This window comes from Lepus europaeus, chromosome 5 (genome assembly GCF_033115175.1).
Source record: "Lepus europaeus isolate LE1 chromosome 5, mLepTim1.pri, whole genome shotgun sequence".
Classification (NCBI taxonomy): Eukaryota; Metazoa; Chordata; class Mammalia; order Lagomorpha; family Leporidae; genus Lepus; species Lepus europaeus.
The window spans coordinates 60126432-60150669 of NC_084831.1; the positions used below are offsets into that span (position 1 = coordinate 60126432).

Here is a 24238-nt window from a genome sequence, read left to right on the forward strand (position 1 = left end):
ACTACCCAGCGCAGAACACGTTACTTAATTTCAGAAATAGATACTGCCCTCGAACACTTTGATTTCATGGCAAAGTATTTTAAGTTTTTCATAAAACTATTTTCCCAGCCTGACAGCCAACATGGAGAAGAGTGTGCGTAAGTGTGTGGGGGGCACATGTACGTTTATTTACATGATTGGATCTACACCTTGGGAGGCTGTTTGAAGCATCTTATCAAAAGAAAACACATGTGAAGCAGAGGTTAAAAAAAGCTTTTCAGGCCCAAAGGCCATTTAATAACTACTTGAGTAGTTTAGCAAACATTTTTTTTAAAACCCACATTTAGCAGACTGGTTAGTATTGGATACACAGATTTGGTTTCAAAGCAGAAAATGCCCCTGTGGAACTGACCTTTTCATGAAATTCAGTTATTCTATACTATGCCATAAAAAATAGGGACACGTATCTATTGACAACTTAAATATTAATTCCATGGGCTACTAGGTGATATAAATAGAAAAAAAAGAAGTGGTCGTGGACTCGGAGTTAGAGACACCAGCCCACCTTGGACTTCAAAGGATGTTAAAAATCTATCCTAGCATGTACAAGAGAAAAAAGCCAAATATTCCACCTGATATAGACCCATGGGCCCAAACCATTTCCCCAAGGAGTACACCCCCCAACAAATGAGGTTTGCTAAGCACCTGCTACAGATGTTACTATGTCACTAGTTAACAACGAGCACAGAGAAGGTGTCATTCCGGAGTTTCTGGGATCATACACAATGCATTCATGGCTGTGGGAATCTTCCTCCGAAAGCTACAGTCAGAAGCTAGACTGACGGACGTCCACGCCGCCGCTGGTCCGCAAACCCACAGCGAGGAGGCCAGGCACTGCTTGTTTGTGCATGGAGGTCTTCCCGCCGTGCCCTCTGCTCTAGGAAGCGGGGCTGGGGCGCAGCGAGGCAGCCCCAGCCTACTCCTGAGCCTCCTTGCGGGTCAGCTTGTAGATCTCGGTGGGGCCGTGCACGTGAGTGATGGTGGTGGTGAGCTGGAGCTCCTCCCCGCTGTGGACGCCCAGGTCACCTGCAACAGGATTTCTCGGTGTTAGCCATGCTCAGGGAGGGAGGACAATGAGGTGGGTACTACGGCTATGGTTATGGCAGCTTTATAGATGGGAAGTCAGAAAGGCCACTGCCCTGGCAGGAGGAGCAGACCCGTAAGACAGCCGAGGAGGGGGTGTCGGACGAATGACCTGCAGAGTGACCACACCATGTGAAGACAGCCAAGCGCTACCCGGGCTGGGTGCTAGCCCTAAGACGCCGAGAACAAGGGGCTTTTCTCACGTTCCAGGAGACAAGCGCCGGAGGTGTGTCCTGCATGCTCTCTCCCACTCAGCACCTGTTCACGCCGGCACCTGAACTCCTGGCTGGTGGGCCAGGGGCATTCTGCTCAAGTGGAACAAGGTGGCCTCTTGTTAATGATCAGAGAAAAGGTACATTTCTGTATGTTGAACACTTCGAGTCTGCTGCGTGCCACAAGACTGTAAGAGGACACATGACTGATAAAGGGGAGGTGGGAACCATCCGAGCCAGTCCTGCCCAGTTGTGTGTGTGGGGGGGTGGGGGTGGGGGTCACTCACACATGCATATGAGGGGACAGCAGTGCTGCTAAATAAAAAGCTAAGATGCATCTATGATCATTCTCAGATATTCCTGGATAGAAATTTTTCCACGTTTAAAGCACAGAATGAAATAAGTAAGTGCTATTTTAAAAGGAGCATCCATACCACAGCACAGAAGTCTTGGCCCTTCCCTGAGGGTTAAGAACTCCAGGCATCAACAAGTCTGATGGGCTTAAACCCCTGGGGTCACCCCACACACTGGCCCTGCAGGATGCTTGGCTGGTACCCTTCATGGTGGTGCCACGCAGTGTTGGATTCTTAACGTGAGCCCGCTTCTCAGGGCCTGCACAGCCAGACCTGCCCTCTTCTTGAAGCGAGGCTGCAGCTCTCTGCCCAAGAGACGCCCTAGTCCCAGAAGCAGGGTCATGAGCAGCTTCAGAGGATTGCTAAGGGCTCTCGGGGCTGTTTGGGCAGGGTCTAATCCACAGGATTTGGACAGAGAAGGCACTGAAGAGGCATCCACCCAGCACATCCCAATTCATTCACCTCCAGCTGGACTGCAGGTGCAAAGAAAGGTTGGAAAGAGTCTCTGGGGACTGCCTGGGGCTACAGTGGGCCCCTGCTTATAGGATGAGCCCATTCTCTCAGTCACTAGCTTTGAGTTTCAAACCAGGTAAGCAGCGGAGGTACAAGACCCACACTTCTTGTCAAAGAAGGCCAGTTTGGGGTGTGCATTTCCAAAATGTGCATCTCTGAGTGAGCCACCCAAATCTCAAAATGGTTTCAGATCTGCCTGGCTGGAGTCATCAGAATTTCAGAGGGTCCCGGACACCCAGCTTTATGTTTGCCTAAGGAGGCTCTCCTCTGATGACACTAAGAAGGAGTTCTACTCAGGTCTAGAACTGAAGATGCTAATTTGCCTTAAAACGGGACTCCAACAAGCAGTTCGTGGGCAGCTCTGGCATCTCTGTGTCAACAGATACGTGTATTACAGTGCTGATCACATGCCCGAGACCGTGCTACACACTGCACAAAATGTTAATGCATTTGATTGTCACTCCTTTGACAAGCACTGCTGTCATCATTCCCCTTCTGTCAGAGAGGCGGAGGCACGCACAGAGAAGCTAAACAACCCACCCAACTCCCAGGTTTGTCAACAGTGGTGCGGCATTCAAACCAGAGTCGTGAGGCCCCAGGCGCTCCACCTGTGGGATCCACTGCCTCTTCCAAAAAATTTCCTCTTCAAACAGGCACTGCAGTGGGATGAGATGTCCACATTCAGTGTGACGGTCACATTTACTCGCGAACGTGTGGATGATCGTGTGGCATACAGGTTTTGCTTCTGGATGCTCCCACAGAGCAGTGTCAGGCGGGAGAGCTGTTATTTATGCGTATTTGCCATATGCGCAGTTGGGAGGCTTCGCGTGCCCTGCATTTCCTTGGAAGTGCGTAGACACTCAGGCAGAGCTCTTTCCTCTACTGTGCTGTATGAGGAGCTGGAGCAATGGATTCTGGGTAGCAAAATCTATGATTCTTGTGTGATTGCACTGTTCCTTGAAGATCACCTTTTTCTCTTTAGGGAATGGCTGTGTGAATCCCTTGGCAGGAGTGGGAAACCACACGGCAGGAATGGGGATCCCTCCGTTTGTCTATGAATCACACTGACTCCTACTTGTGCCAAGGTCTTGCTCCATCTGCCAGTCTCCTTCTCTTGGCTCCCACCACTCAGTGCACAAACAAGCTAAAAATCTCCATCTAAGGCAATAAACACACACACACACATACACACACACGCCCTTCCAAAAATGTGATCTGCTTCTTACCAGGGGAAAACAACAGAAAAGAGAATAAGAAAAAGAAAAGGAATTTTTCAGTTTGCAGTAAACCTCTCTCCCCAGTATGATGTCAATCTCAGCCAATTAACATCCAGATGAAGGCTGTTTCTTGCTATTCTTTGTGAAATGAGAATCATCTCTGGGACCTCAAAGGACGGTGGCAGTGGATGGTTATCTGTGGTGTCACATCCCCAGGCACGGAGCTGCCACTCGTATCTGACATCCCAGGACGCTGACGTCTACGCGGCTCCTTCAGACAGATAGCACTTTAGTGACAGCTGATCGTGTGTCTGGGGCCACTTTAGTAAAAAAGAAGGAAAACCACTAGGGTTGCTTTGTAGGCTCTGGGGAAGAACAGCAGTCTTCTAATATCAGGCCAGGGCGCATTCATTTAGTCCCCACAGCCACTAAGGCAAATGAACACCGCGTTACCAGGTGGGAAGGCAGACACTCCACCCACCCTCAGGGTCATACGCAGCATGCATGCGCTACAGCCAGGATTCCAAGCCAATCTGCTTCCGTCTCCAAAACTTGTGTTCTTTCCACAACACAAGTTACTCTATCCTTTTTTTGTGGCGTTTTCCCTAGGCCTACACCTACCTCCAACCTCTCCCAATTACCTTCAAAGCTAAGCTCAAATGATAAGGATTTTTGCAATGAAGTTCCTGGTTCACAGACAACTAAGAGAAATAAGGAGGCTGCGTATTTGTAAAGCTGAATCACCACCATGCAGAGAGCTGTGTTCTCTGAGGAGGCATCTGCCCCACAGCTTCGGGTGTTAATGTGACTGTTATGTTAAAAAATAAAATAGTGGACAGTATCTTCTCTCAGTTCCTTCCCCATTCCCTTCCAGTTCCTCCACCTCTTCCTCTTCACATCCCCTTCTTCTTTGTCTTTAAAAGAAAGTAAGTACCCAGTACAGTACCTGGTATACAGGAAGTGCTCATTAAACACCCACCAAGATGCAAGGGCCCAAGCACTTGGGCCATCTTCCTCTGCTTTCCCAGGTGCATTAGCAGGGAGTGGATCAGAAGTGGAGCAGCCGAGACTCAAACCAGTGCCTATAGGGGAGGCTGGTATTTCAGGCAGTGGCTTTACCAGTGCAACACAGCAGCAGTCTCTCAGTTGTATTTTCATTGCAAGAAAATAAATTTTTGTCATTTAAGCTGCTCAGCCTGTGGCATTTCTTTCAGCAGCCTGACCAGCGTAATAAATTTAGGAAGCAGAAAGCTCTTTCCAAGAATGAGACTCTGAGGTGCTTCTATCATGGCAGGAGGGACCACGGGAGGAAAGGTCAGGTCACTGGTAAGGAGCAGCCCTGGAGGGGCAGGAGGCACAAAGGACCTGACCACAAAGCGCAGAGCGGGAGGCGCCAGGCTGGCAGCTGGGCCCCGGTTTCCCTGCACAATGGGGAGGGGCTGTGGAGACTCCCTTTAGACTCAGGGTCCAGGCCTGGGATTAAGAGCATTCCATATCCCCATTCCAGGCGCCAGCACTGTGGCACAGCAGGTAAAACTGCTGCTTGTGGTGCCTGCATCCCATATGGGTACCGGTTCGAGTTCCAGCTGCTCCACTTCTCATCCAGCCCCCTGCTGATGCACCTGGGGAAGTGGTGGAGGATGGCTGAAGTGCTTGGGCCCCTGTCCCCACGTAGGAGACTGAGAAGAAGCTCCTGGCTCCTGACTTCTGATTGGCCCAGCTTCAGTTATTGCAATTATTTGGGGAGTGAACCAGCAGATGGATGACCTCTCTCTCTCCTTCTCTCTCTCACTCTCTTCTCTCTCTCTCTCTCTTTCTCTAATTGTGCCTTTCAAATAAAATAAATCTTTTATTTTTTTAAGAGCCATCCTATCGGTGCTCACAGGCAGCCCACAGAAGCCAGGTTGGCCATGGGTGGATTCCCCAACCCACAACCAGAGGACGACTGCAGTGAAAGACACCGCCAAGCCTCGTGACTCAACCCAAACGTGTACGGAGGCAACAACAGCCTTTCCTGTGATAGAAGTGGCGGAGACCTCAGGCGGCTCCAGACGTACCACTGGCCTCACAGGGTGGTCAGCGACCCCCACGCGGCGCCACGTGGCCACTATGGCTTCCAGCAGATGGAGAAGCAGACAAGGCGTGTGAACAGAAAGAGAGGCAGGTGGTAACTGGGGCCTCCTGTTCCCTTTGCCTCTGTCTTCCAGCCAGAAATTCCATGCCTCACATTTCTTTCTACAACATCTTCACCCGAACCTTACAGAGCCAAGAACACAGAAGTCGAAGCTATTCTCTGGAATGGCTGACTGTAGCAGCTCCAACTAAGTAACCCATGTGTGCACGTCTGCCCAGGTTCTCACGCGTGGAGGGTATGGCTGCTGTGCCCCTGGGAGACAGAGGCGCCCCTGGGAGATGGAGGGCTGGCTCCAGCCTGCTGCAGGCCCTGGCTGCCTGGGAAGACATCCGGGATGATTCGCAAACTCGCTGTGGTAGCAGGTCAAAGGAACAACAGAGTGAAAAGGCGGCAGCAGCAGAGGAGAAAATGTAACTGCTTTTTGAGGACAGAGAACTAGAGTGTCTTTGCTAAATTAGGGGAAACCACCCTATATATTAACATGTACACACACACACACACACAAAATGATTTAAAAGACGCAGTCGTATTCTTGGGTATTTGGGGGCATAGCTTCTAGGACCCACCTCCAAACTCCTTGGGTACAAAAATCCACAGGTGCTCACGTCCCTTATGTAAGATAGTATTTGTGTAAACCTATGTGCATCCTCCCATATACTTGCAGTCACATCTGGATTATTTACAATGCCTAATACAATGTGAGTTTCATATAATTAAGTTTCATATAAGTGGGTATAGCATTTTATTGTTTATGTACAAGAAAGAAAGTCTCTACGTGTTCAATACACATAGATTTTTTTTTTAAATTTGAGAAGCAGAGAAAAAGACAAAAGATCTGTCATCTACTGGTTTACTCTCCAGATAGCTAGTAACAGCCAGGGCTAGGCTGGGCTGAAGCCAGGAACTGGGAAATCAATCCAGGGCTCCCACATGGATGACAGCGACCCAGCTCCTTGAGCTATCATCTGCTGCCTCCCAGTGTCTGTATCAGCAGGAAGTTGGAATGGGAGCAGAGCCAGAACTCGAACCCAGGCCTCTGTTATGGGGCATGGCCATCTTAATGGGCATTTTAAGCACTAGGCAAAAATATATTTGTTTTGATCAGAGGTTGAGTGAAGCAGCAGACACAGAACCTGAGGACAAGGGCCTAGTGTAATTTTATCTGCATATAATGCGTAAGGGGAGTGTGTTTGTATCACCACTGCAGCCATGGGCAACCAAACAGGAAGAAACCAGAGCCCCCACGCTCCGGCTGCACCTGTCAGCTGCTGAAAACACGCTGGCTCCGAAGTCCTGCCATGTCCTGTTTCACGAGGGAGGTGAGGAAACCCGCTCCCCAGGCCAGGCCGGTGGCTTCTCCAGGCGTCCCTTGCAACCTGGCCTTGTGCTGAGCACTGAGACACAGAGCGCCTCATTCATAAAGTGTCGCTTTCTGCTTCACGCAATGAAAGGGAACAGAAGAGATGAGAGGAAATGCTCTTCGGAAGGGGACCCTCTGCTGAACCTCCTGCCTGCTTTATTCTCTGTCCATTCCACGACCAAAAGGCAGAAATAAAAGCCCTTGTTCAATGCTCCCATTTCCTTCCTACCTACTCCTTCCTGACACGTCCCGGCATCACAAAACCATCCTCCACAACAGTTCTTTTCGCTGTTAAAAATCCCCTTTGGTGTTGGAAACTGCAGGTGAAATTCCCGGCAATGGACTTGATCCTGAGGCCCACCAGGATCCGTCTCCCAAAAGCAAGAAGCACCCCACACCCGGGGTTCATTCTCCGCAGCAAGGATTCTTGGCTCTGGATCTCAGAAACAAGCAGGGGGCGGGCAGAGTCTAAGCTGACTTAAAAATAAGAACTCACTCCCAGAAAGGAAAAGGAGTAGGGGAAGGCTCGGGAAGGAGGATGGGTACCATCAGAGACACGGAGAACTCAAACACACAGAGCAACCCCCAGGGGTTCAGTTTTAGGTTTCCATGTGGTATTCCAAAGCAGGTCTTTCAAAGGAGCTCTGAGATCGTGGCAGGTGCTCGGAGTTGTGTTGTCTGGTGGTACATGCAGAGATGAAAAGGAAAGGAGAGTGGAGAAGGGAAACGATCAGCGACCACAACGGGTAAAGGGTTCCTTCCAAAGATGCAAGCTCTCAGCGCCATGCAGCAAACTGGAGAGCACAGGAGCTGCCGGGGGCCGTGGGGTGGCCTGGAAGTCCCGGTTGATGGCGTCACCAGCACAAACCTGCTAAACCCTATGGCTTTTGTACTGATCAGCATGGGGTCCCAAGACAGGCTGCTCACTCCTCTGCTTCAAGAGCGCCCTCAGTAGGAGCTCCCTTGGCACTTCGGGGAGGATGATTCTTTATATCAAGGGACTATTTTGCTCATTGCAGGACATCTGGAATCCTTAGCACCTGAACATTAAACGGCAGTGGCACGTCCCAGTCACAGTGACAATCCCAGACAAGCACAAATATTTCCAAACACCTCTTAGCAAAGGATTCAGGGGATCTGACTTCCAGTGGAGAACAATTTTTCTAGCTTTCTGTAAAATCACCTATCAGTTTTCAACAAGAAATTCTGATGGGAAAGAGATCAGGTCCTGCTTCTCAACTGCAAGGTGTTGAGCCCGGGAGGGTGGGTGTGGCTCAGCGTGAGAAGTTCTGCTGGGACTGGATCCAGAATCTGCCCAGGGTTCTGGATCAAGGTCATCGTGTCTCTGCAGAGTTGGCCATGGCTCTGGGCTCCCACTTGTCCGACATTGCTGGTGTTGGGCATGCTGTCATTAGTGTTTGAAAACCCCTGTGACAGATGCCACCCTCCTGGGGTACCACTTAAGTGCTGGAAAGTGCTCTAATGTTCCTTCCTTGCCAACATAAAGCAAACCACAGAATTCCACTTACAGCTGAGAGACGTGGTGCATTGAGTAGTTTGCCAATGGTCATGTAGTAAAAACAACCCAGAGAGTTTGTTATGGAATGCACACAGTTCAATAACTATTACCCACCAGCACTCAACATCACAGGAAGTCCAGTGATGGCTTTATGTAGTATTTGCAGGAAGGAAGGAACTCCACCTACTTAAGTCAACAACAGGGCCATCTTGTTTCAATCAGTGTCCGACAGGATGACCATAAGTGAGATCAACAGCCCTGTCTACCAGCCCACAATCCCTTCCTGTTTGCATTGTGGAGGTCTGCTGATTGAGGGGCAGCATGCTCCTACTCTCCATGGCTACAGTAAAACCACTTGAGTGCCTGCCTAGCATGCCTTCTAGAAAAGCAGTCAGGAAAACCAAGGGTTGGCCAAGGGGTCTTAATTCTTAGCCAGAGACTATGGCCAGAAATGGACCTGATACAGAGAAGTCTTAACTCCACTGAGGTCAAAGAGCAGGGCAGAAGAGGAGCTGTAGGTCCAAGATGCCCTTGGATGGAAGTGGCGAGTACAACGCTAGATACAGAGAGTGCCTGAGATCACTCCACTACCCTTGACCCTGAGCATAGATGCCATCCTCCCCTACTCCTTTCTGTCTCCATCTCTTACGTCATTATCTCCCCTTCCTTTTTTCCCCTTCTCAAGATCACTGGCCCATCTGAGAAAGATGAGGTCTTCTAGAACCCCTATTTCTAAGGCATGAATTCATTCAGAGTAGCTATTCTAGGAGGAGAGTGGAGGTGCAAGAGAACTCATTTACCACATCCACCTGGGGTGTGTCACGTGCAAGTGGAATCATTCCTCAGGCCTGTTCCTTAAGATGCTCATTCCAAAAGACACCCCATCTGAGAACAGGGTGCCAGGGCCAAATTATTTAATAATTTAGGGAAATGCTGTTTCTGTCACCTTAGTACAAATCAATACAATAACAGCATCCAGATGCCATATGGTAAAATCTCATTAATGTTTATCAATATAACTCAAAGTTATTTGACTACTAAATGCCTGTGGCAGGTCCCAGACACAATGACAATCTAAACTACAAACAGTTCCAAATCCCCCTAGCAAAGGATTCGGGGGACAGTCCATTGACTTTGTAGCTTGTTGGATTCTAAGTGGGGTGATCAGGAATGTGATGAAGGGTAGGGGCAGGTGGGCCCAGTAGATGGGCAGGCTCTCCTGAGACCCAGGTGGAAGCAGGGTGTGCATTCATTGGACACACATGCTGAGCATGCGCTGTAGGTAACACAGTGTGATAGGCTGCTCCTGGTTTCCGCCCTTAATCTGAGAAAGTGCATCTCAGCTTTGCAGGACCACAAGGACATGGAGAAGGCAGAGTGAGTGTGAAAAAGAGGGAAGCAGGAGGCTGGAGTAGCTGCTAGACCTGTTTACCCTGCAGAGGGCACGCATGAACAGCACCCCAGGCTGCAGGACCAATCCCCTCCCCCATGGCTGGCGGAGAAACCCCAGGCAAGCTCTTGCCTTCTCTGCACCTCGGTTTCCTCATCTGTAGAATGACTGCCTGATTACACTTGCTAAGGTTCCTGAAAGCATCCACGTCTCAGGGCTCTGTGGGCTTGAAACAGGAAGAGAGCACAGCCAGCACTGTAGGACAGCATGGTTCGGGGGACAGGGGAATAGCTTTTGGTTCGGATGTCTGTGGAAAAGCACCCTAGGAGATACAGGAGCAGGAGAGAGATGAAGCCCAGTCCATCCTCAGCTCTCAGGGCCCAGTCTCCCTCCATCTGAAATCTCAGGGCCACGTGTCTCAAATTGGAAGAAGAAACGTGGGCATGCTTTCCAGGAATCAATTGCGCTCCAAAAACCGAGGAAAGCAGATTGGATTTTTGTACTAAAAGCAGACACCGTTTCGACTAGAAGGTCATCTTCTCAATGTACTCTAGAGGCTACCATGTGGGGACTCCGGGAGAGACCTGACAGGTGCTGCCTGCCTGTCTCACAGCTCCAGTGTGACTGGGTGCTGAGAGGGTAAGCCACGAATCCTGTGGACACACAGCTTACTTCTCTTGCAGTACATTGTGCTAACGGGACTGGAACTCACCATTGGACTGGTCGTCCCCGTAGTTCTTATGGGAAGGTGCGTACAGGAACATCAAGGCAAAGACGTACAGGTTCCACATCCCGTAGATGCCAGTGAAAAAGGCGCTGTTCACTTGGACCGTCACGCCGCCCCACTTCCAATGCCCTTCCGTCACCTGGGGAGAAAGGACAGTGGCATTCAGTCGGAGCAGAGGAGAAACCTAAAACCAACGTAAGAACAGCCTGCCAACATGGAAAGCAGGCCTCTTTTTCCACGTACTGGAGAAGAGGGGGCCCCCATGACACTGAATCACAGCAGCATAAACTAAACAGAGCAAGTGGGCGCGCCGAGGGCGAAGTCTGTGCTGCTTATCTTGGCTACATGTGAGTATCCCCTGGGGGTGTCTCTTCCTAAAGCCAGCAGTAGATAGTGGTCCCTAAATGAAAGAAATCGGATGCCGGAGCTCCACAGTGATCCATGATTAGGATTCCTCCTCTCGCCTCCGTCTTCCCAGCTGATCCGACCTCCCCCCAGGCTCAGCCCTGTTTGGTTTTGTCTGCTGCTGTGTCTGCATCTCCTACGGGCTCTGCCACTCAGTCTGATGAAGACAAACCAGATGAAGACGCTGAACTTGTTTGCTGCAGTGGAAATAGGATCTTGCAGGGTTATGGAGGAGAATTAAGTACAAATCTTTCTAGAAAGTGCCTGGCACACAGCGCACTCAATAATCAGTCCTGGGTGTTCACGAGATGTCCCTCCAGGTAAGTCCCTCATGAAGGTAAGGACGGAGCTCTGGCTCACTCGCTCTCAGGGGCTGTTCCGCTGCTGCTCTGGTCTGAGTCAGGGATTGCGTCTTTGTGGGAAGGGCCGAGAACTGCGTGTGGGTTACCCCAGGAACTGCCAGCAGACCTGCTGAGCTGAATGACTAAAAATTGGTACCAGCTCTGGGATCAATGGAGTGATTGTGACCACCTCTGCTTGCCACAGGACATGTCAAAGGGGAATAAAAGAAAGGGTTGGATAAATGTTCCTGTGACAACGTAATGAGGCTGGGTTACATAACCCATCTCTAGGAGCCACTTCTGAACTGGAAGGTGGCAGGCTGGAACTAAAGGTTAATGGTGAGAACCAGCAGGTAGATTGTACCTCCTGTTATGACACCGTGGCCTATCCTCACCCGGAACCGCTGTATGACCCAGGATCCACTGAGGCCTGGGACCTAATGAAGGTGTCAGTTACAGGCGTTTCCTTTTCAAACACCTGGAGGGTCAGTGAACTAGACTCACCAATTTTAGACTTAGCAATTTTCATTTGGCCCTGGTGATACATAATTGTTCATTTTTGTGACTCATGAACAAACCACCACCATGAACTCTTTATTTATTTTGGAAAATAATTCACTTTATAGGAAGTGCCCAGGAGTGGGTGTTTTTCTTGTTTTTCACTTTGTTTTACTTTGTTTGTTTGTTTTGGCAAAGAAGGATTTCAACATCATTACTGATTTTAGGACAATGCATCAGCATCCCAGCGACTTAGGGCATCTTAGAAACATCTCCAAATGTCACTCTTCTTACTTTTAAGTATGGACTATCCTAACTTTATAAAAGTTTAGTACTTAGAACACCTGATATTGATGAGAAAGGAATCTTTAAGATAGGCCTTAGCAATAAACATACCTGCTCTCACAACACAGAGAACCCTTCTATATGTGATTAGGAGGGAAGCGAGGCTGGGGGAGCTATGGATGAGGTAGCATAGGGCATTTCTCCCCCCTCTGACCTAACTTCCTGGGATGTAAGTGGGAATACTCAGTACTGACAATTTTGACAAAACTGATTCTTGCTAGGATTGGTACAACTGACCCATCTAAGGAAACACCAACCTGGTACACAATGGTGCTCAACAGATGTTTGCCAAACAAATATGGTAAGAGTGTGAAGATGTGCAGGATTGCAGTAGAAATATACAGAGGGAGGGGCCGGGGCTGTGGCACAGTGGGTTAACATTCTGGCCTGAAGTGCTGGCATCCCATATGGGCACCAGTTCAAGACCCAGCTGCTCCTCTTTCGATTCAGCTCTCTGCTATGGCCTGGGATAGCAGAAGATTGCCAAATTCCTTGGGTCCCTGCACCCACGTGGGAGACCTGGAGGAAGTTCTTGGCTCCTGGCTTCGGATTGGCACAGCTCCAGCCATTGCAGCCAATTGGGGAGTGAACCATCAGATGGAAGACCTCTCTCTGTCTCTGCCTCTCCTCTCTCTGTGTAACTCTGAATTTCAAATAAATAAATAAATAATTTGTTTCAAAGAAATACACAGAGGGAGAAGGCAGGGGTACAAACAACCACTCTTAAGAATCACCTGACTCAAAAGTAAAGAGAAAGTATTTAGTAGGGGGCTGGCGCTGTGGCATTGTGGGTAAAGCTGCCCCCTGCAGTGCTGACATTCCCATGTGGGCACTGGTTTGAGTCCCAACTGCTCCATTTCTAATCAAGCTCCCTGTTAATGCATCTGGGAAAGCAGGGGAAGATGGCTCAAGGGCTTGGGCCCCTGTACCCATGTGGGAGACCCAGATGAAGCTCCTGGCTCCTGGATTTGAAGCAGCCATTGCAGCCATTTGGAAGTAAACCAGCAGACGGAAGATTTCTCTCTCTCTCTCCTTTTCTCTGCCCTTCAAGAAAACACAATTTTTTTTCTAAAAAGACAATACTGCAGTCTATAGTGAACAATAATAATTGTACCAAAAAGTGAGAGGAGATGCTAATGGTGACAACTGTTATTTCATTTAAACATTGCTCTCTATTGCATTCCTTTTCTATCACTTAAAATAAATACCTAAAGTAGATATTGGCAAAGCTAAAACTCTTTGGTTATCAATACCAAGGATAACCAGTTAGCATTCAATTAATGCTAATGATGTGCCAGGCACTGTACTTACATGCATTTACATGGAAGATATGATTTAGTCTTATGAACAGCTCTGTGAGGTGGATGAGTAGGTAATACATCCATTCAACACATGAGTAAACGAAAGCACAGAGAGATGTAGGATCTTGCCCCAGATTGCTCAGCCAGAAGGTCATGACTCAAGAAGCTCTTCTTAACGTTGTATGACACAGGGTAGGTAGGATATTATCTTAACCAGGATGGGTCTCTGAAGGTAGCATAAGGCAACTAATGTGTGACATTAAATTTACTTTGGAAATTCACCTCATTGTCCATAATACACATTATTTATGTAGCATGAACACACAGGTTTGTGCATTTAAACCTAGACAGTAATATATATGTAGTGCAGATCCTAGACATAGTAGAAATAGGGTAAATAATAAACCAGATATAAATACAAAATATAATCTTGCAATAGATGCACTGGAATGAGATGTTCATATGAAAGGGGTACACAGGAGCTGAGCCTGGCTGAGAAAATAGCAGATCCATGCCCCCATCTCCTGTTTGCTCTGGGACACCAGCAGGCTGTTTAGAATGCAGTTGAAGAATTATCTACGTACTGAATTTATAATCTGCAAATGTATTATTTCCTGCTGTGGGCAGAGTTGAGCTGCATAAAGGAACTGTGTAGATCATTTAACTCCACTGTTTGCAGAACTGGGTGTATTCTCCCTACTTCTCTCTCAATTATTCATGCCTGAAGCATCCTGAGCTTGGAGCGCATTCCCCCCACTATGAACCCCAGTGAACAGCCTCCACAGAGCAGGCCTGAGCAGCGCCAACTCTTCCCGACACCAGTGTGCAGGGGACAGTCTCCCCTCCTAACTTTCAGAGAGAAAATCAGGTAGCTTTAACCAATTGTCGTTTACCCCAGCCAATCATCTCCTCTTCTGCTGGACGTCTTATTTCCAAAAGTCCTTGTTTTACTTGATTTCACATTTCAACAATTTACTTTTGTGTGAAACCACCCAATTTCACCCCTGGGGCCAACTGAAGGTCAAATCCCTTCACACCCAGTAGTCCTGACAACCAGCATTCCACTTCACAACAAGATTTCCAAGCCCCAGACACGGCTTACTTACTGGAAACCCTCCTTGGTCAATCACACACACACCCACCCACACACACACACACACACACACACCCTGGACGGAGCTTCGGGAGTTTGCAGCTTGTGGCTTGACCTGAGTGGTCAGGCACCTGGGGGTCCCCTTTGTAGCCCCCAGCGACCTTCCCCCCTGCACTGCCCTTCTGTTTCCCACTGTGGCCACCTCCCCACGGAACACCTCTTTCTTTACCAGGAGGAAGGGGTTGAAATCCCACAGTGTGATGTGCCATCTCTCGGTTGCTATGACTGAGGCCATTAAAATGGCAGGCATTAAAAGACCGCATCTCGGTCCCCAGCTACAAAGCCTCAAGGTCACCGCATTCCACAGCTTCCCGTGGGTCTTTCATTCCTGGCCTCGGCGCTTCAATATCCTGGCACGATCCCCTCACATTCTATTTCATGGAGCTTAAATGCAAGCTCTCCCAGCGAGCTGGAGAGTATAATGGGGGTTTAAATACATTCCTTTTACCTAAGGCTGGGATCCATTTCAAAAAGTTACCCAATAGGTTTCCTTTCAGGTGAGCTCATTGCTCTGACATTCCAAAATGACATTAAAAAATAAATCCTCTGATGACTGTATTAATACAGTACCTGGGACGCTGAGAGTTAGGCTGGAAAACGTCTTAGATGTCTATAAATAAACCTTAAAAAAAAAAAAACCCAGCAGGAGGAATGTGAGCAGCTAATGGAATTCAAAAGGCCTCATTGCTACCCCCTTAGAGTTGAAATCCACTCCAGGCTGACTGTCACAGCAGATCTAAAAAGCAGCCACAGGCCGGAGCCATGTTAGGAAATACTGGGACAATGCAATATTAATCTTTTTCTGCAAAGAAAAGCCACAAACAATGTTCCTTGGATGACAGCTGTCCTTGCTTTAACAACTGCACTAATGAAACATGTGCAAGGTTAAGTTCTGGTGAGATGCAGCCCCCTTAAGGTTCAGTGGCTCTTGACTTCGGGTGGAAGGCCCTCTGTGCAGAGACAGCAGGGGAGAGGCAGGTGCGGGAGAATGCGTTCAGCTTTCTCCAGGGGGCAGCAGCATGAGGCGGGAGCAGAAGCAGCCTTCCTGGGGACTTATCTTGGGAACAGCCTTTGATCCCTGAACGCATGTGCCTTCAGCGTCTGCTTCCCACAGAAGCATCCAGGAGCCCTCAGCCGTGCAGACCTGGCCTTGCGGTCACGGGCACATCACTGGACACATTACTAAGGGACTGCAGGAACCAGAAAGCATTTGGACACAAGAAGGAATTTGCCATGGCCTTAGGCACCCCTCTGCGAGTATGGGAGCCTGACCTTGAGCTGGCTGAATGAAAGACTCCTTCAGAATGTTAAAGAGTTTTGCTGCCTGTTGAGCGAAGTTTCTAAGGTTTCATAAACAAACAGTCTGACACAAACCCAGCCCTGTTCCCGGGCACGGCAGATGCGGCGATCAGAACTGACGCAGACGTGGAGGTTTGCTGGTCTGTTTTCCTCCACGTTCACTCTGCCTTCAGCCGTCAGCCACCCTAACAGCTCTTAGCAGACAAAACAAACAGGACTCTAGTAACTCTGAACTCAGGGGTCCCCGGGACTCAATGCGAGGAACCCATGAACTAGAGTAGGAAAAAGCTGTGTCCATATTTTTAGCAGTCTCTAACACAGTGTTTCCTTCAGCTATGAATGTAGAAAACAAACCCCCGAGGTATTACCATGAGCACTAGCGTGCTTTCCTCATCAGTAAAAATCGTGTTTTCCTATTACAGCTGCAATAAGGGTGTGTGTGCAGGCATCTCTCCAAAACAAATATGTATGGTTGTAAATACAAACATGATTCCTTGTGAAACTCAAAGCACTTTATTTTACTTTTTCAGAAACATTCTCGGGGAAGGCATTTGGCCTAGCAGTTAAAATACAGCTTGGGTCATATCAGAGTGCCCGAGTTTGAGTTCTAGCTCCTCATGCCAGCTTCCTGCCAGCGTATGCTCAGGAGGCAGCAGCGACTGGGCAAGTCCACACGGGAGACAGGGATTGAATTCCTGCCTCCCAGCTTTGGCCTGGCCCAGTCCTGGTCATTGCAGACATCTGAGGAGTGGGGGGAGAGAGGAGTAGAGAGATGGAGATCTTTCATCGTCTGGGTCACTCGGCAAATGGCAACAACAGTCTGGGCTGGGCCAGGCCGAAGCTAAGAGTCTTGAACTCTGTCTGAGTCTCCCATGTGGGTGGCATGAGTGCAAGCACTTGGGCCATCTTCTACTGATTTCCCAGGTGCATTAGCAGGGAGTTGGATAGGAAGTGGAGCAGCCAAGACTCAAACTAGCACTCATATTAGATGCTGGCATGATTGGTGGTACTTAACCCCCTGTACCATGATGCTGGCCCCTCTGTCTGCCTCTTAAATTAAACAAAGTTGTGATACATCATCCATTTTAAAGAAATAAAAACGCTCTAAGAAGAGACCCATCACCTTTATCAGATTGCCAAAGGTGCCTATACACAAAAAAGCTTCAGAGCATCTGTAGGAAAGGGAAACTTGCTAGAAGAATGGAGTCAGTTGTGTCCTCAGGCTCTTACCTACAGCGCTAAAATTGTCTATTTTGGGGCTGACATTGTGGTGCGGTGAGCTAAAAGCTGCCAGCTGGAGTCCAGACTGCTTTGCTTGGTTTCTGACCCAGCTCCCTATGTGCCTGGGAAAGCAGTGGAAGATGGCCCAAGTGCTTGGGCCCCTGCCACTCATGTGGGAGACCTGGTGGAGTTCCTGGCTCCTGGCTTTGGCTCAGCCCAGTTCTGGCTGTGCAGCCATTTGGGGAGTAAATCAAGGGATGGAAGATCTCTTTCTGTCTCTTCTCTCTCTGCAATTCTACCCTTCAATAAAATAAGTACATTTAAAAAAATAATAATAAAATAAAATCTCCCATTTTGATCAAATATAAAGATGACAAAATCCTGGTGAGAGAGTCAGGTCTGGGCCCTGGTACCTAACTTAATGTGTATCCTTAGGCAAGACATGCAACTTTCTTGCTATTCCAAAGGGCACAGTTACACATGCTTACAATGTGCCAGGAACTCTGCCAATCACTTTGCAAGTACTACTTCCTATGACCCTACAGCAACTTTCTGCTGGGTGGTACTATTGATAAACCCATCTAACAGATAAGAAAATTAAACCTTACAGCTATCATGTAATCCACCCACAGTCTCATCCAGCTGGAGACTAATAAAAAAGAGAAATACCTCTAAAGGCATTACATTTCCTATTTTAGCACACTGGGGAAAAAATTCCTACCTCCCTTAGTTCAGTGGAATTCTGTGGAGCTCAAATGAATAACAGATACATATCACATTTAAACAGTACTTTCCACTTTCCAAAGCAAATTACCAACATTTAAAATTATTATCATTATCTGTATTGAAATCCAAGTATAGCAACATTATGAGTTTTGAAAATACCCAGAGGAAAGACAAGGTTCTATCAAGGCAATTTTTAATGATGTTTCATGTTTAAATGGCCAAATAATTATCACAAAGAATGGCTGACAGACCATCAAAGAATGTATGTTCATGGTGGAGATGGACTCAATACAATTAATACTTGTTAGTGCTATGTTACAGAGCTTGGAAGTTTATTCTCTTAAGCAAATGAAATGTGTGTTCTTTAATTTGGCTGCAGGGTTTTAATCTGTTTAGCAGCTTTGACCTCCTATAAGGTTGTCCCAGGTTGGAGGGGTCTGAATAGACATCGCTTCACCGGTTGTCCGGAATAAGATCCTCTCCACTCCTTTCCTCTGGAGCTCTTTAGAATTGTTTGTTAAAGATTTATTTATTCCTTTGAAAGGCAGAGTTGGAGAGAGAGAGAGACAGACAGACAGACAGACATAGAGAGAGGGAGAGGGAGATAGAGAGATAGATTCCATCCCCAATGCCCATAACAGCCTTGGTTGGGCCAGGTCAAAACCAGGAGTGTGGAACTCCATCCAGGTTATTCCACATGGGTGGCAGGGGTCCAAGTACTTAGGCCATTCTCAGCAGCTTTCCCAGAGGCAATGCAGGGAGCTGCATCAGAAGTGGAACTGCTGGGACTTGAACCAGCACTCCTGTGGGATGGGGGAGTTGCAGCTGGTGGCTTAACCCATTGTGTCACAACACTGGCACCTTTTTAGAATTTTCTTTGTGCAGCATAGAGGGCCATCCTCACCTGGACATCTCAGGGTCCACTCACCTGACTAACGATGAAGAAGATGACAGTCATGGCAGCACAGGCCAGGGTGATGAGCATGAGGAACTTGAACCTGAAAATGAGCCCCTATTCAGAAAGGGAGAAAGAATAGTTGAATATTGCTATTGGTTATCACCAATCTTTTACACAAATCTATGGAAATGCTAATTTGAAGGAAACCTATAAAACCTAATCCCTAAGAATAACAGTCAATTAATTTCACAGAATAACATTTCTCCTGCAGAGATGAATGTGGCTGTCAAACTTCTCAGGGCCACACATTTCCTACGTTTGTATTGTTCTGGAAACAGAGATAGCAGAGCCCAGGAAATTATATTCACAACACGTCTTGGAGCCGCTAATTTCCCTGCTAAGCTGGTTCTGCTTCTCTGTAAGGGTTCAAAGTTACCAAATCCAAGTTTTCTGCAGTTGTAATAAAATTCTGCTCCAGTGAACAAAAAGAAATGTGCATATTAATCAACATGAAGTGGATCTGGTTGCATTTTCTCATGTGTCAGTCCCTCTCTGGAGACAGGCAAGTCTCTGAAAGTGCGTGCGGTTTCCTGAGAGCAGGACTGAAGGGGACCTGTGTTTCAGGGAGGGATGCCTATTGTGGAGGGGCTCTTGTGTGCGGATCCAGTGCACAGAAAACTCCTGCCATTCGGCAGCTCCTGCTTCTCTTTTCACAGAGGAATTAGGTCCGTGTCTCCAAGGACAGCCACTTAGGCATGAACCCAAGGGATCCTTGAAAAATCAAGAATGCATTGCCTGCATTCAAAATTCGAGGACGTTAAGTGTTTCTCGTGAATGGGGGACATAACCGATACAGAGAGATTACTGAACTCCATCGGAGCACCTGCTGGAGATTTATTTGAGTCTGGGAATCAGATCATGTGGGCTGAAGCTGTCTTAATGGTGTTTCTGAGCCAAGGAACCCTAAGACTCACCATAAACCAACTCTCAATTCAGCCACAGTCCAATCTCCCATCTAGTAGGCACCTGCATTCCATCCTAAAGCTGAAGAACCTGCTGAACAAGTTCACCCCTTAGGACAGAAATGCATTTACAACACAGGAAACTCTAAGGTCACTTAGATGATTCTCACAGTAGGATGGAGCCTCAAATTTTGCCCAGGAATCCTGCAACAGACTCTCAGCGTGTATCTGAAAGTAACATCTTTCCATCCCCAGGGTGCGTGTTTGCCTATCAAGCTAGAAGCATGGAACACCAGTGCCTGAAGGAGCCAAGAGATTTGCTCACCTCATAGTGTAGCCGCCGGACTTTGCTCATGGCTGGCAGACTGGACTGCTTCCCACTGATGTTCCGAAACACCTGAAACACCATGAAGCAGAGAAACAGGAAGTAGAGGCAGAGGCAGATCCCAGCCACGATGATGAAGGCCATCTGACAGCCCAGTGAAGGAAAAGACAGGCTAGCCAGCATTTGAGCACCTTTGCCCAGTTCTGCTTGGGGATACTCATTTCTTTAATCTCCAAATATGTAGAGAATCTTCAAGGAGCTAAAATAGTGAAACCTGGCATTTTAATACCAGTGATGCGAGGTTCTCTGATACAACAGCACCACAGAGGAGAGTGTTCAAATTTCCTTTCTAAGCCAAGTAAGAGAAACCTTGCCTCGCTCGTTAGAGATGCAGAGATGAGGACTCCCCTAGACCGGCTGAAGCTGCTCTTTAACCAGGCTCCCAGGAGATTCACATGCACCATCAATTTTTTGAAAAGCATTAACAAAGTGGATATTGGTTGTAACTAAAGAGTTAGGTGAAAACCCACATTAAGATAACTGGAAGAGGTTTTTTTTTTTTTTAAGATTTATTTATTTATTTGAAAGGCAGAGTTACAGAGAGGCATTGGCAGAGAGAGAGAGAGGTCTTCCATCTGCTGGTTCACTCCCCCAAATGACTGCAACAGCTGGAGCTGGGCCAATCTGAAGCCAGGAGCCAGAAGCCAGGAGCTTCTTCAGGGTCTCCTATGCAGGCACAGGGGCTCAATGACTTGGGCCATCCTCCACTGCTTTCCCAGGTTACAGCAGAGAGCTGGATCGGAAGTGGAGCAGATGAGTCCTGAACCATCACCCATATGGGATGCCAGCACTACGGATGGCAGCTTCACCCACCACACCACAATACCCAGCCCCTGGGAGAGTTCTAATACAAGAGTATTTCAAAAAATTGATGGAAATGGAATCCAGATAAGTTTATTTTAGTACATAAAATTTTTTAAATCGATGCCTAGGGTTTATTTATTTTTTTTCCAATGGAGTTCAGTTTCTCCACGGCTGGAAAACCCAATATAAGCAGGTTTGGAAAACACTGGGCTGGCCTATGTATTTTTATTAGAATGAGACTGAAACGGCCTGGAATTGTGTGTGGCAGAGGGATTCAGGGGGTCAGGTGCAGTAGCAGTTGGCAGGGACCCTGGGCATGACATTGAAGATCTTGCAGTGAAACTAGGAATAAAGTGCTGTTTGCAATCTTCAGCTACCACAGGAAATCATGTGAAACTGAATGCGAGGAGAAGGAGGTGTGGTGAAGGTGAGGGTTGAGGGGGTCGAGAACCATGGGGAGACCAAACTCACCAAGGCTTTGGGGTGGCATAAGCTGGCTGGGCAGGCACCTGACTCCAGTCCCTTTCTGCTACAACAACCTCCCTCAAATTGTCTTTTTTACATTTTAACACATGTACTTCTTTACATGTGTAATTCACTGAATAAGATATTTAATATAGTTTCTCTTTTTCCATAACCAAGAGTACCCTGGAATAAGGAAATACAGCCATATGCTGCAGAACTCAACATTTCTTTGCTTCCCTCCATCCTATCTATAAAACAAAAGTGTGATGTAGCTGGTAAAGCTACCACCTGAAGTGCTGGCAGTCCACGTGGGCACTGGTTCAAGTCCCAGCTCTTCCACTTCTGATCCAGCTCTGTGCTGTGGCCTGGAAAAGCAGTAGATGATGGCCCAAGTGCTTGGGCCCCTGCACCTGTTAGAGACCCAGAAGAAGTTCCTTGCTTTGGATCAGCTCAACTCTGACCATTGTGGCCATTTGGGGAGTGAACCAGCAGATGGAAGTCCTCTTTCTGTCTGTCTCTCCTCTCTCTCTCTCTCTGCCTCTCTGTAACTCTGCCTTTCAAAAAATAAATAAACCCTAAAAAAATTAAAGAAAGGGTGGAACTTGCTTTAACATTCTGCATGTTGCCCTTGGTGAGCTGTAGAGGGCAGGTAGTGTAGGAAGAGTGGAGCTCAATCCTTCATCTTGAAGGCAATGATGACATTGCTGATTTTGTTTGCTCAAAAAGTTCCTGTGATGCTAAGAAACCAATAGAAACTCAACAGGCAAAGCACATTTGCCAGCCCAGGGCAGCATATGAACCATCACGGAAGAGGGCAGCCCAAGCCTTTTTTTGCCTGCTCCAAAGGAAAGTCTTTTTCCTCCCAGAGCACTTAACATATTATTCGGGAAGATAAAATATTTAAATCCAGCATCCTTAAAGGGATAAGCTAAGACTGTCACTTCTGCTTCATGAAGATGACTCAAACAGAGTTGATGCAAACCAACCAGAGGCCTCAGCAACGCCTCTGGAACTAATCCCCTTAGCCTTATCTCCCCTCGGTCTCAGAAACGAATAGCAGCGGTGTGGTGCGCCGGCATACCACGATGAGTCTCACGCACAGACCACTTGAGAGACCTGCTTTCCCCACAGGGCCCAGAAATGAACCTCTGTGGCTCCAGGGAAAAGCGAGTCAAGCTCTAGGCTGCAGTGAATGGTGTGTAATGGACAATTTAGCCAGGCTGCAGGAAGTCCAGCAACTCTGATGCCTCTGCCGAGGGACGGCTGCAACTTCCTCGCTTTGCCTGCTCTCACCCGGGCTTGAAGGCAAGTAGTAATTCTTTTCATTATTTGCCTTAATTACACCGTTATCATTGGTCTGAGGATCAAAGCTCTGGCTGAGCACATTTGGAGAGCATCAGCTAAGCCTCAGAAAATGATCTTGGGGACCAGGCAGCTTTGGGAAGCAATAAAACCCTGAACCCATCAAGGAAGGATACGGCCAGCTCTGTTCCAACATCTGTAGTCCAGATACTGTAGAAGGGATTCGTGAGTTGTACCCCTCTACAAAGAAAGGCAAGACAAGATTAATACAAAGGCAAAGGGTAACTTTCCATTTTAACAGATCCTTAGTTTTGCAACTGGAGGACTTGGGGCTGTGTTTAGGTTAAGAGCCATCACAGAGAAATGGAGCTTGTCGAGCTTGTAGAACTCTTTAGTTAAATCCTGTCCTTATTTGGGGAAGTGGCCACATTTAGTGCCTTCATCCCAAAGGTTCCTTCTTGATCAGCATTCCCATATTGGAATATTCCTCCCAAAGAGATAGGCAATGACATGCCATGGGTATTTCAACTCAAGAGTCCTCTGGGCACCTGCTCACCTCTCACACATGTCAAAGATAAAGAGGCAGAAGGAGCCGACAGCAATCGGTCCAACTTGTTTCCAGTACCCTGCAATGTGGTTCCGTTCATGCTGGTCCTGAGGAAAACCAAATGAAGACAGGAGATAAAGATGGGAGGAGAGCAGAGCGATTCCAGGGGTGAATTAGCCACTGAGGCACTGCTCGCTGACCACTCACTGTGCATCCGACACCAGGCTAGATGCCAGGAATACAGAACAAAGACACACATCTCTCTTGCTCAGGAGCTCGCTTCTGTTGGTGGAATCCAGCACATTCACAGCCCATTAGGAGATCCACCCCTAAGACTCTGACAGTAGGAAGAACGGGATGCTGTGGGAACCCAAAGAAAGGCCTTGCACTCTGGGTGGGACAGTTTTGTGGTCCATAACATAACTCAGAATTAAACTCCTGTGGGACTTATAACTTGTGTCCTTGAAGATGGGGTGAGCCTAAGGATAAAATAAAGATGTTAAAGTATTTAAGTGCACCAAGCGCAAGAAGTCCCTTGCAGTTAGAAAACTAGACACAGTGTCTCACTATCAGCATTCAAACCAAAATGATTCTTGCTGACAGATACACAAACACACTAATAGAAAGAAAATGGAGGAAGAACGCAGAGGGAGAAAATGGGGAAAGGCAAAAGCCGTGGCTGAGCCTCCAGGGTGGGACGGGCCCAGGTGACAGTCCACACAGCTCACTCTGGACAATCTGCCCTGGCCGGCAGTCCTGCTATTGCTCCCAAGTCCCCTCCCACCAGAACCTGCTGTGCAGGCTCACTCTCTGTGTCTCTGCCCGAGGACCGCTCGTGGTGAAGGATGTCCCACACCTAAGTCCAGCAGCAGGCAAAACCTTCTCTCTCCCCACACACTGCTCCCTGCAAGGCAGCAGGGGTTCAGAGGTTTGATGTTTATGACCAAAGCATAACAGTATTGAAAAGCAGTCTACTGCCCTGGGAAGCCCCTGTGTGTGACTTGAGGACCAAGTTCCAGCTGGCACACCACCTCAGCCA

At 47.9% G+C, this 24238-nt stretch overlaps 1 protein-coding gene across 1 annotated transcript in view; it reads right to left on the reverse strand.

Annotated features, from left to right (window-relative positions):
• Positions 1–240: 240 nt before the first annotated feature.
• Positions 241–24238, reverse strand: part of WLS (Wnt ligand secretion mediator) — a 113072-nt gene continuing 89074 nt past the window's right edge. The window contains exons 7-12 of the mRNA XM_062191521.1: positions 23209–23306; positions 22829–22892; positions 20022–20165; positions 18765–18848; positions 10533–10686; positions 241–1065 (exon numbers count right to left, since the gene is read on the reverse strand). Of these exons, the coding sequence (XP_062047505.1) occupies positions 956–1065; positions 10533–10686; positions 18765–18848; positions 20022–20165; positions 22829–22892; positions 23209–23306 (654 nt within the window). The 3' untranslated portion in view covers positions 241–955. The remainder of the gene's footprint in view (positions 1066–10532; positions 10687–18764; positions 18849–20021; positions 20166–22828; positions 22893–23208; positions 23307–24238) is intronic.